We start from the raw sequence: 13,303 nt of genomic DNA, 5'->3' as shown, positions 1-13,303 counted from the left end.
TATACCAAAACGCTGCCGATACGCCATTAAACAGTAGCTGTTAGAACAGTTAGAAACGCGTTTAGCGGTTGTCTGGAAAACGGCGAATACATTGAAATGCGTTGGAGATCAGTTCTTGACAAGTTCTTCCCATTTTTCCATCGTCATTACCAGTGAAGACACTGGTGATTCAAAATAGACGTATACCAAAAACCATTCAAAAATATACTAATTTATCATACCAGTATATTAATATGAATGTCAACAACAACAAAAAAGAAAATTATAAAAACACTTTATAAAAACAAAACCTAATTTCATGTACAGGTTTAATTTTTGTACATAAATTCAGCCTTTCTGAGGCTTTGTGAAGCTAAATCTGTGTTTTGCATGGTCCAATATTGTGTCAAAAACCTAAAAAAATAATGTAACAGTTTATTAATGACTAACTTTATATTTTTTTAATATATAAAAACTTTGATTTCTGAGAATGTGTTTATTTATGAGCAGCTCTGCAAATGAACAAACATCTAGAAAAATTAGAATGTGATATTATTTTCCACTTGAATCCCAGATTGTTCATTCTTCTTTGCGTTTTCTAAAAAAATACTGGCTCAGATCCTGACGTTTGAAAAAGGAGTCAGGAAAAGCAGGGTAAAGCATTAGCCTCATTGCATGCAGTTAGCCAAGCCTCGTAGCTAAACCAGATCCTTGAAAGGGACGTTTCTTGGGCAATTTCTCTCTCTAATCAGTCTCCACCTCCCGCGACTCGACCTGTCAATCACTCGCAAATTATCCGCGTTGTGGCAGGAGGTGGTGAGCAAATACACTTCCTGTCACCTCAGGGTGCAGCTCTCCCCCTGGTGTTGAAGGGCTTTCACTGCTGCAGTGCTGTTTAGTGCCTTAAACTTTCCAAAGGAGTTATTCAGTAACTGACTAAGATAGGAACTGCAAAATCAGCATGAAGGTAAAAACTTATTGAGGTTGTTGGGAACAGTGGTGGTTCTAGAGTCTTCCAGCTGCTGGGAGGAAGGATCTGTGATAACGCTCCCTGGTGCATTTAGGGTGCAGCAGTCTGTCGCTGAAGGAGCGCTTCAGCTCTGCAACAGCTTCATGCATGAGGTGGGAGACATTACCAAACAGAGATATTGATTAGTTAGGATCTTTTTGTTTTCCACCTCCTGCACTGAGTCCAGGGGGCATCCAATCACAGAGCCGGCCTTCCTGATCAACTTTAGGCTGATTTAAACTCGGAAACCAGGTTGTCTGCGTGTGTAATAGTTAAAGCAAATTGTGCCCATAGGTGACCGCAGACACTCTGGTGCTCCTCTCCAAAATTGTAGGTGGCTGCAGACAGGAGGCCTCTGATTGGTCACATCTACATCCGCTCTACTCTATGCGTATTTCCTGTTTGGTTCCTTACCGGCTTGTTTTGTTCGTATGATCTCCATTTTTGAAAACTGGTGAAGTTGGACCAGCTAGAAGAGCGAGGTGTGCGAGAACGCTGGGACCTTTTTCCACCTGGATCTCTGCTCTTTTTCGCCCTTGTGTCCCTCCGTTGTCGCACAAACTTGCCCCCACTTCCTCACCGCCTCAGCCGTATCTAGACCCACAGCTATTTCCCGATTGTCCATCTTGCGTTGTGGCGTGGAATAACATAGTGCAGATCACGCTTCAAAATTGGGCATAATTAAAAAATATCTGCGACAAGCTCAATGCGACACATTGCTGCGGGAGGATGACCAGGCCTGGTTCTGAAGCTCATCATCTGGTCTGTAGCTGTGGAGCACCCCAACCCTCAGTACCACCCACCCACTCAATAACTAAGGTCTAAGCTCCGCCTCTGGGGTTTAAATCCTAAAATATGCAGATTACACATGTAAACTTATTCTACAACTTTTCTTTGGTAAAGTTTTTCTTTTTTTAAGTTTTTAAGGTTTTTTTTTTGTTTTTTTCTTTGTAAATAATTGAAAAAAATTTCTCTCTCTGTGTATAAAAACATTTTAGCATAAAAACCAAAGGCTCCTTTTAGTAGTTTTAAGGATTAAATGGAACATTTGTTAACCGTGCCAAGAGGAGCCCGGTTTATGTTCGGTTAAATGAGACGACGAAGCAGCAGGAGGACGATAAGTCGTAAACATGATTTAAAATAAAACTTGTTCCCCTGAACTGATCTTTGACCTTTCATTTGAAAGGGTCCCTGAGAAACGGAGCAAACACCCAAACAGGCCGTGTCTGTCCACCTCACTACAGCTCTGGAATGCATTCAGCCGCCTGGAACGGGGAGGTCCTTTCAGCTTCGCTGTTGGTGCAGAAATCCCGTCCATCGTTGGACACAATGACCCGTCCAGACTCATCAGGGGGTCCTAGAGAGGGACACTGACCACCCCTAGATGAGCTAGAGAGAGAAACAAGAGAAACAAAAAAAAGGCAAGAGGAAAAAAAAGCTGCTTGAACAAAGTGGACCTGATCCAATAGGAAACAGCAGGACATGCGTTTTGTCTCTGGGTGATAAAGATACTAAAAGAATTGATCAAAAGCTTTAATAAATTAGTTTATAAAAAACAAACTAAAGACTTTAAAGTCTTTGTATCATCCACTGACCAACGATCCTGCAAAACTGAGGTTGAGGCAGGAAGCTAGCCCAGACATCCCTCTAACTAGCAGCTAAATCTGCAATTTTCCTCTTTTGGTTTTTAATCCAGAGTACGGCTGCTACTAATGATTATTTTGCAAATCGATTATTTTGTCGATTATGTTTTGGATTAATAATTGGATAGACAGAAGTTTCTTAAAGAAGATTTTTTTTTACCAAATTACTGAAACTGAAAATAAAACTTTTCTACTATAGGAGTTCTGGATAGAGCATAGTGACAAACTAAAAGTATGTTTTTTTTCTCCTGAAATGCAAAATGTTTATATATTTTTTTTACAATTTTGATATAATTACTGCTCTAATTGGGTTGCTCTGTCAGCTACAGACACATTTTAGAGTCTCTATACTCCAGTTAACGCTTAATCGATTTCTAAATTAGTTGATTATTTATATATCAGTCCAGATTAATCCAATTAATTCTTTCCACCCTAATCCAGAGAGTTAACCTGTTAACTGGTCACACCAAAAAGGGGTTTTGAAACGTCAAATAAGCTGCCACATGTGAAACAATAAGAATGACATTAATAATTGAACTTTATTGATCTCACATTGGAGAAATTTATCACTACATCTAACCCATCCCCTTGGAGAACAGTGGGCTGCCATCAGAGTGTCATTCTGTGGGAATGGGGCTCAAACTCAGAACCTCGGGATTCCAAGCTCTATGCCCTAACCACAGGGCTGCCACACCCAGTTGTGGTTTTATTGTTTTTCTATGTTTTTTTAATGTTTTGACAGCATTTGGCACCTCAGCACGTGTGGTTTGGTACTATTGGTGTTTGCCTTCTACTCCTCCTGGACGTTGGAGGTTTTTTAGGGTCGACTAAAGTAAAGTCTGGTGAAGAATCATGATGCACCAGATTTCAGAAGCTTTTTCTTGGTTTCTTCTTTTCTTTCATGTCTAAAACTTGCTCTTTACTGGTCTTCTCCATCATCACTGTTTTAAATCTTGATTAATGCTTGACACTTCTGCAAGGACCGCAAGGCTGAATTACATAATTTTAGCTGGCGGACAAATGTTCTGCACCATATAAGCCCTATTTACACTACCCGCTGAAAACCAATCCGTGCAGAATTTGGACCGAGAATGAATTGGTTCCTTACAACCGTTTACACACCACCCTAGCATGGTTCCTCGCCTCCTAGTGACGATCTACGGTACTACTGCTCTCTAGAGGTAAACAAGCAAATCAACACTGCGGCACCCATAACATTCAGGATGGTCTAATCAGGGCTTACAGAGGCAGGAAACAATGATAGAGGTTGAGGTTCATCACACTGCCAAGCAGAATCATCACTGGACATTATGTAACGGTATGGAAGTTTGTTTTTTATGAATGTCTGAAATTTCATGATTACGGAGGCTGACTGTAAGGAGATGACGCGGTCTGCTCATAATCTCTATGTTATCTGAGAACCGAGCCTGAACTGATGAACAAGTACCAGTTTAGCACGGTTTGGTTGTGTCTGGGACGGTTTGTTTCAGTTTTACGTGCCATTTATACTCTACAGTTATCTCAGTTACTGTGCTAGGACCGATCTGGTATCATGGTTTCAAAAGGGTAGTGTAAATGGGGCTATAGTAAACTTGTGGACTATCGACAGCTTCTAGTTGCTAGGCTTTACAGATATAAAGAGTGAGCAGCCTCTTGTTATTTAGTCCATAAATATTCACCATATTCAACAGACTTTAGAAATATCACTCTTGGAAGTACGGCTGGAACAATGAATTGGATTAATCTTGATTAATGGGTAATTGAAATAATCATCAACTAATTTAGTGATCGCTTAAAGGAATAGTACACCCAAAACATGATTAGCCTTCATTTTCTACTCACCCCCATGCTGAACAACACTCTGGAGTACTTTTTTGATATCTCAAATGCATCTGGAGATCTGGGAGGCTTCTTACTGTCTGCTGACATTCAAATAATGGAGGTCTATGGTGCCCGAGACAGAAAGGTCCATAAAAGTCCACAAAAAACGTGTCAATATTCCTCGCGCACTTTCATCTGGTTTGGTCTGCCGCAGTTTCCATAGGCTCGTGAACTCGCAGGTGCGCGCTTTTAGGAAATCCTATACACTACTGTTTATGCTCTAAAAACATTCTAAATGACTTCGTTTCGAGTAAATTATGGACGCTACCAACTCAGGACACTTGGAATACATTGGACGAGCAGTATGGAGGAATATTGACACGTTTTTTGTGGACTTTTATGGACCTTTCTGCCTCGGTCACCATAGACCTCCATTATTTGAATGTCAACAGACAGCAAGAAGCCTCCCAGATCTCCAGATGCATTTGAGATATCAAAAAAGTACTCCAGAGTGTTGTTCAGCATGGGGGTGAGTAGAAAATGAAGGCTAATCATGTTTTGGGTGTACTATTCCTTTAATCGTTACCTGGAGTGTAGAGACTCTAAAACATTTTTTTAGTTTACAGAGCAACCTGCTTAGATTTTGGTAATTATACCAAAATTGTAAAAAAAAAATCTATAAACATTTCACATTTAGGATTAAAAAAATATTTTTTTCGTCCATCAATATGCCTATCCAGAACACCTCAAGTTGAAAAGTTTTATTTTCACTTGGATTAATTTCGTAGAAAAACTTCTTTGAAGAACCTTTAGCTATCCAATTATTAATCAATTTTTCGAAAAAAATAATCGCCAGTTTTTTCGACTTGCAAAATAATCTCTAGTTGCAGCCCTACTTGGAAGACAGAAAAAGTCTTTGAAAAAGTAGAAACCAGCTGTGATTTTTACTTTTTGTACTTACTGATGTGTTCTGGTATTCTAAAGGCCAGATTGTTCTGCATCCGCACACATCAAATGTCTCTTGGGTCTGGTCGCGAACCAGTTTTGCTGGTATGCTTCTGCACCGTCAGTCTGAAATTTCTAGGGATGCAGAGCAGTTTCCCACCAAAGCACAAGGGGGAGCCTATTCGAGAACTTGCGAGAACTTTGGCGGATGGTCACGAGAACGTTTTGGCAGAGACCTTGGCATCTTTATATAATTTGTCTGAGGCATCGTACAAGTAGTTGTACTTCCAAATCTCCTCGATTAACCTTTCGTCGTAGTTGTCCATTGTAGTCGTTCTCCGGTTTTTAAAAATGGCTTGCCCCTGCACCGAATCGAGAAGGACGACCACACAGACAGCCGGAAAGCCAAACCAAGGACCAATCACAGCTGCTTTTTCTCTGTACACTTCCGCTTGAGGTCTACGTGGGTTTGCAACTGTCCGACGTGTAGTCAGGATTTTTTTGAGTTGCGCAACGGTTGCAGTACCTCTGCGTGGGGGGCGTTGTCGAGCACAGTGACAGATTTAACGGTGCCAGAGGCTATGTCTGTCGCGATAATCAATAAATCAAATAATCGCACGATAAATAAAAATTATCCACGTCATTTCATTTATCGGCTATATCATCTCTGCTTGTGTTTTTCCTCCTTCTATTGATGACGCTGGATTAAAAGGCTTAACTCCGGTGCTATCCACTGACCCCTCCCCTTCCTCATTTTTGAGGAGGGAGGAGGAGTGGACTATCGCATCAGGTAGTCGGCGTGCATCATTTTGTACTTCTGCAGCTTTAGAGCCCCGTTAGGAGTTAGCGAGGTAAAAAAAAACACATCTTATGTTGGGGGGAAAAAGCTCGAAATGGAACTGGTTTGAAAGCCTAGCGCAACAGCTGCAGTGTGAGAGTATTTCGGATTCAAACCAAATGACAGAGGCGAACCGCTGAACCTATGCGAGCCAGTATGTCGCATTTGTGATAAAACAGTAGCAACTAAGAGCAGCAATACAACCAACCTTCACATGCACCTAAAGCACAACCACCCAGCAAAGTTTCTCCAGCTTGAAACAAAAAGTACAAGCGGTGGCCCGTCTGTGTCTTCAAGTTTGCGACAGTCCCCCATCACTGAAGCAATTAATCGACAGGCAGCATACAAAAATGACGGCGCAAAGTGGTGAGCGCTCACAGACAGTGTAGTTCATTTAATTGCTAAAGAGATGCTCCCATTTAATATTGTTGAAAAGGCGGCATTTTAAAAAATGTTGCAGACATTTGATAGACAGGATGAACTCCCCAGAAAACATATCACCAACGTGATATTTTGTATATACGTTTTTATTTTCACTGTGGTTTTATCTTGTGTTTAGTTTTTATTCAAGTGTATTTTAAGTTACCAGAGACTGAGAGTTCATTTAATTTTTATTTCTCGTTTTATCTTTGGCAGGAAAATGCATGCATTATTACGTCATTTACATTAAATCAGTGTAAAAAGGTCTTCAAACAATATTATCGTTTATCGCAATAATTTTTGAGACAATTAATCTTTCTGCAAAATTTGTTATCGTGACAGGTCTATATGCGTTAGAAACAGAAATTGGCCTTTATTCACGTTTTGCCCCAGTCGTCTCAGGCGTACTTCGCTGCAGTGATTAGCTGGCTTGTGAAAACAGACCGCAGTGTTTTTGTGTTTTATTTTTGCAAAAGACCAGCGGATGGGTGCAGTAGGCTGCAAACATGGAGACCAGTAAGAGAAGTGGACAGAAAAGATCTTAACAATATCCTAGATGCCTCGGCATCCTTACTGTGGCTGTGTTGTCGTCATCATCTTGGATTTAGCTCCAATACGTCCTCGTCTCTCTTGAATTGGCGATCTGTGTGTTTGTTTAAAACTCCAGGTATCACTTTTATTTGTTGCTCCTTTGAGTGTACCTCTTTAGCTGAGGGCGGATTCTGTAAGAGGTTTGTCAGAGACCGGGGTTCCGGTGATTTTACTGGAGACCTTTGATCTGATCCCTTTCCTGATTGGGTCTTTCTGTTTCTCCATCATAGGAATGGTTCAGAAACTGGATCAGAAGCTCCCAGTGGCCAATGAGTACCTGCTCCTTTCTGGAGGTGTTCGGGAAGGTGTGGTGGACATGGACCTGGACGAGCTCAGCGTCTACGCCCGCGGCACAGACTACGACATGGACTTCACTCTGTTGGTCCCCGCACTCAAACTGCACGACCGCAACCAGCCAGTAACCCTGGACATGAGGCACTCTGCGCTGGGCCACTCCTGGCTCAGCCTCCGCCTCTTTGACGAAGGAACTATCAACAAGTGGAAGGACTGCTGCACCATCGTCGACCACATCAACGGGACCACCAACTACTTCTTCTCCCCAACACTAGTGGCCGACTGGTTCTACCAGTCCATATCTCTTGTGCTGCTGGAGGTGCAGAAGAAGCCACAGAGAGGGATGCCAAGGGTCGAGAAGGTGGAGCGGAACGGGACCATCATCTCCGTTATCCTGGGAGTCGGCAGCAGCAGGATGCTCTACGACATCGTTCCCGTCGTGTCATTTAAAGGCTGGCCGGCGGTAGCTCAGAGCTGGCTGATGGAGAACCACTTCTGGGACGGGAAGATCACGGAGGAGGAGGTGATCAGCGGCTTCTACCTCGTCCCCGCTTGCTCCTACAAAGGCCGCAAGGAGAACGAGTGGCGGCTGTCGTTCGCCCGCAGTGAGGTGCAGCTAAAGAAGTGTATCTCTTCAAGCCTGATGCAGGCGTATCAGGCCTGCAAGGCTATCATCATCAAGCTGCTGTCCCGGCCAAAGGCCATCAGTCCCTACCACCTGCGCAGTATCATGCTGTGGGCCTGCGACCGTCTCCCTGCCAACTACCTGGCTCAGGAAGACTTCTCCGCCCACTTCCTGCTGGGCCTGATTGACGACCTGCAGCACTGCCTCGTCAACAAGATGTGTCCCAACTACTTCATCCCTCAGTGCAACATGTTGGAGCACCTGTCGGACGAGACGGCCATGCTGCACGCCCGCAAACTGTCCTCGGTGCGTTCTGACCCGGCCGAGCACCTCCGCACCACCATCGAGCACGCCAAGGCCGCCAACAGGTTGACGGTGGAGCTGCAGTGGCGAGGCAGCTCCACCAACCTGCCGTCGCCGCAGTCCGACTCCGGAGGCGACAACCAGCCCGACGACCGGCTGGCCAAGAAGCTGCAGCAGCTGGTGACGGAGAATCCCGGGAAGTCCATATCGGTGTTCATCAACCCGGACGATGTCACACGGCCGCACTTCCGCATCGATGACAAGTTCTTCTGAAACCTTGAGACATTCCTCCTGAGGTTCCCGGCCTCCTCCCCCTCCCCTCACCTGATCTCCCCCCTCCGACCCACCTATGAAACTTTCTTTTTTAACTTTTTTTATGTTTCCTGCCACAAAGTGAAGTGATCGTCTCGTCTGCCACAGTTTTTTATTTTTTTAGTTTTATTTTTATACTCCCTCCCCTCTGCCCTGGTTTTTCACTGTGTGCCCTGTGTTTTCTACCTTCTCAATGCCTTTTAAACTGACAGCTTGTTTTTAAACACTGAAGGAAGGGACTGAAATCCACCTCGTGATCCAAACGCTGGTCCTGGAAAAAGGTTGATACTTATCAGGGATCCTGGAAAAGAGACTAACAGATCAAATTTCCAAAGTAATCCACTTTATTCTGGGTTCTGTTAACAACCAGATTATCAAGTGAATGATGTAAATGGAGAGGAAGGCTGTACATTATCCGAAATTATTGTGTCCTCTTGAACCAGGAGTGGAACCAGCAGAGATCCATGCAGAGGTGGATTTCGTCCCTCTGAGGAATGTCTTAACCCTGCTGGGCAATGATGGTACTAATATTAGAAGCTAACTGTAAATAGAAGAAAAACTGACTGAAGAGTGTAGGCAGAAGGAAAAATGTACTAATGATATGTTGTGGGCTACTTATTGTTAAATTTTGCACAGAATGTAAAAATCACCACTTTTTCTCCTGATTGTTGACGTCCGTTTTTTTTTAAGGAACTTCCATGTTAGCAGACAGGCGACACTGTGCCGATGGATATCCCTTCATCCGAGGTTGTTAGTTTGCTGTTCCTCTAAACAAAACAAAGTCGTTCATTTTGTAAAGAAAATCACAAAGCAGGAACCTTTGGATGCTGATCTCTTCCATTTTTATTCAATTTGATTCGGTTTATTTCTATAGCACCAATTCACAACACATGTCATCCCAAGGCACTTTACAGTTCAACCATATCATCCAGTCAAATTGATTCAAAGTTTTCTTAGGAAAACCAGTTGATTGCTAACCTGACTCCGCCAGATGGATTTGCTCCGCATATCCATCTGGAAACCTTCCGTTGAAGTAATTTTGGGAAGGGGCGAAAATACTGGTTAGCTGATTGGCCTATGTTGGTGATAGACGGGCCAAATAAACCAATCAGATCAACGAAGCATATGACGTACCAACAGAGTGACGACGAAAACACAACCATAAGCCAGGCTACTCTTGTCGAAACCAGTCGGGAGAAGAGCAAAAAAATATTTTCCTCTGAGAAAAGCCTCCAGAGCAGTGTTTTGCTCTTCTTTCAGTGAAGAAATACTCTGTAATTCCAATACAACTTGCTCGATAGCCACGCTAATGCTAGTTTCATCGGCTGAAGCTGCCACGTTCTTTAGACTGAACTGTCGCGCTTCTCGTTGCGTCACACCTCAACCCGCCTCAAAGCCAACGCTGATTGGACGTTCGTTTGGTGAACGGCTCCAAATTTTCTTTAACGGAGAGTCTCCAGACTGATTAGCGAGTGAAATCTTGAAAGCTCGCGAGATCAGGATGGTCTCACGAGGCTAGTTGATTGCATCAACTTATTGACTCAAAGGAAATTGCTCACACTAAGCATGCTTGTAGCGACAGTGGAGAGGAAAACCTCCCTTTTAACAGGAAGAAACCTCCAGCAGAACCAGACTGTATGTGAGCGGCCATCTGCCGAGGTCGACTAGGGTTCAAGGGGTTTATACTCTTCAAATTGACCAATGTGGAAAAAATGTACCCCGAACAACATCTCATCTCATTCATGCTCACCGAGTTGCTCAATTTTACCTACCACTCATCAACCCCCCCCCAACTATTTCCTATTAGTACTAAGAAGGGCACTAACCCTTCTACTAATACTGTCTGGATTATTAGGAATACTGCGTCCAGCTTTCTCCTCCAGTAAAACCTCTGCTTCTTAGCAGACGGCAGGAGGGAATGTAGTTACCGTTTTCTTACAATACCCGTATAAATTCTCATTCATTTGGGTCATGAAGACCACATGACAGCAGGACTTTTTGCTTAGTTTTTATGTAGACATTTCAATGAGCGTCCAGAAGTGTTTGTCAGTTTTTTCCTCTCGCAGTAGAGCAGTCTGAAGCTGGAACACTGATGGGTTTCAGTAGCTTAAGGTCCATCCATTCCAAGTCAGGTGCTGTCATCATCCTGGGTTGTTGGAGTCTTCTTTGTATCAGGATTTGGTGTTTGGCCATTTGAATCATGATGAGAATTTGTGGATTAACTGAAAACCACATCCTCCCACTCTGTTCCCCGTGTTTTCAACACACCTCAAGTTAAGCCTCAAATAAGTTGTCGCTTTAAAACTATTGTTCGAACCTAAATAATTCTTGAACTTCAAGTGGGAGAATATTTTAGAGTTGTATAAAGATCTGACAGGTTTAATTCAGAGCTGAAATCTAGGGGGACAGCGTGAGTGTTTGGGGTCGTCTCTCTGGACTTGAGATTAAACTGTGGCCTTGAAAGCTGAAACAAAGCGTATATAAATATTAAAAAGAATAGAAAAAGAAAGCAGAGTAAGATCATCAGACTCTGTTCTGTGTGAAAATCTTAAATCATCGACCTATGATTATGGAAAAACTGTAAAAGTGATCAAAATGAAAACCGGTCCTGGTAAAGTCTAACCTTCTATGACCTGCTCAAGTTTAAATGGCTGCTTCTGTTGGAAAGACTGACCCTTTGTAAAAATCTGTGTATCATCAGCAAACATGATAAATTCAGCCAGTCGTATTACTAGTTTTAATTCATTTATTGTTTGACTTTATAGAAAAAACAGCTGAACTCCACAAATACTTCACCTCTGCTATTTGACTTGTACATTTGAACCTTAAATTTGCTGCTATTCTTCTTGATCCAAGGTAATAATAAGATCTTCTCTTCATCGTTTCCATTTGGAATGAGATCAAACTTAATACGTTTAGCTAAGCGCTTTAACTCAATTTTAGGGGTAGGTCTGGAACAACTGACAGATAAGGATGCTCTGCTCTGGGTAGAACCCTTGAAGGAAAGCTTCCTGAGTTCTGCAGTTTGGATTCTTTGGTGTGTAATTAGAAGAGTCTCCATTGCTCCTGTCAGCCGGACCTGCTGTATGAAGGACTTCCATCAGCTACAGTGTCACCGCTCTATTTTAGACATGATCTCACATGTTCTCACTATGTTTCTGCTCTAATGCAACATGGATGGAAACATGATTCTGGTTTTTGTTTTATTTTTTCAATGGAACTTCCTGTTTTATAAGCTAACTCTTATCTCCTGCTGCTTCTTTTTGTTTTAAAGTGAAGGGTTCAGTTCAACCATCTCAGGATGAAACTTCACCTTTTCTTCTGGTTTGGATGTTCTTTTTGAGCAGAACCTGGTACCGCTCGGTTCTCTCCTTCCTTTATGTTTTACAGAGGCTCTTTAAACCCGTCTGATTCTGTCAGAACCTCAGCCGCTGTTTGCTTTTTTTGAAAACGATTTGATTTTCTGTTTGTGTTCCAAACCTCTCCAGAAAATTCCCCATAAAAAGAAAAAAAAAAAATCTCCTGCAGACGTCTGACCGGCAATGTAGTCTCCACATATCCTCATCCTCAAGTGCAATTAGTGAATGTACACAAAGACACGCGTAGCATGAAAACACTCGCAGGTTTGAGCAGTTCACCTCCTCCCCAAACTCACTCAGAGGGTCTGAAACCATTGAAGTGCCACAAACACACAGTCCTGCCCGGTGGAAATGTGTTTCCTGACCTGATTACCTGTCTGACTGTGACTCTTTCTTTTCTTCGTCTTTTGCTGCTCTGCTTCTTCCTGATGATGGGTTTCTTTTTAGCCGTTTGGACTCAGACGGTAGATCTCCTTCCTGATTGAGAACATCCTGCACTGTAATACCAGAGTCATCATAAAAACGTCCAACCTAAGCCTGTGTCTTCTCATTAATGATCTCCGCTTTGCTTTTGGGCTGTAATAACAAAAACTTAAGCTTTGATTTAGATTTAAAAAAAATAAAACCTGAAAAGGAGGTGCAGAATATTTAAAAAATCTGAAATATTGCAGTTTCTTTCAAACTGCGTAGAAATATGAATCCTACATTACAACCCAATGCTTGCAATAATCTCCTCTCAGACCATTTTAGACATAAATACTGCTGAGCCTCGCATTTAATTCTTATCTTAAAAAGTTCTGATTGGAGACGATGCAAAAGTTTATTGAATCAGCTGTGATTACTATCAGATGATCTAAGCCCAGGGCTCTACAACCTGAGAGGCTCATTGGACCTTCCATTAAGGCTATTATTAGAAATCCAAGGTTTTAAATATCAGTACAATAACTTATTTTAGCTTTTTCTTCATGGAGTGATTGACTTGTATCAACATTATTATATTTACACAAATGCCAACACCTCAGAGAGGAAAATGTATCCCTGTCCCAAAAGCAAAAAAAAATAGCAAATGGTAAAAAATTGTATTCAATGTACAATTAAATGGGTTTTATTTAGCTGCAAGGAGGCCAAAAAAAGACTCTTTGGGTTGTAAAAGGCATAAGACTA

General features: G+C 42.4%; 1 protein-coding gene across 1 annotated transcript in view; it reads left to right on the top strand.

Annotated features, from left to right (window-relative positions):
• mb21d2 (Mab-21 domain containing 2) overlaps nt 1–9,672 on the top strand; it is a 13,548-nt gene extending 3,876 nt beyond the window's left edge. Inside the window, exon 2 of the mRNA XM_015378091.1 lies at nt 7,477–9,672. Coding sequence (XP_015233577.1) covers nt 7,477–8,741 — 1,265 coding nt within the window. The 3' untranslated portion in view covers nt 8,742–9,672. The remainder of the gene's footprint in view (nt 1–7,476) is intronic.
• Nucleotides 9,673–13,303: the final 3,631 nt, after the last annotated feature.

This window comes from Cyprinodon variegatus, unplaced genomic scaffold (genome assembly GCF_000732505.1).
Source record: "Cyprinodon variegatus isolate N-32 unplaced genomic scaffold, C_variegatus-1.0 Scaffold164, whole genome shotgun sequence".
Classification (NCBI taxonomy): Eukaryota; Metazoa; Chordata; class Actinopteri; order Cyprinodontiformes; family Cyprinodontidae; genus Cyprinodon; species Cyprinodon variegatus.
The sequence above is the reverse complement of the archived record's forward strand: the minus strand, read 5'-3'. Positions and strand labels throughout refer to the sequence as shown.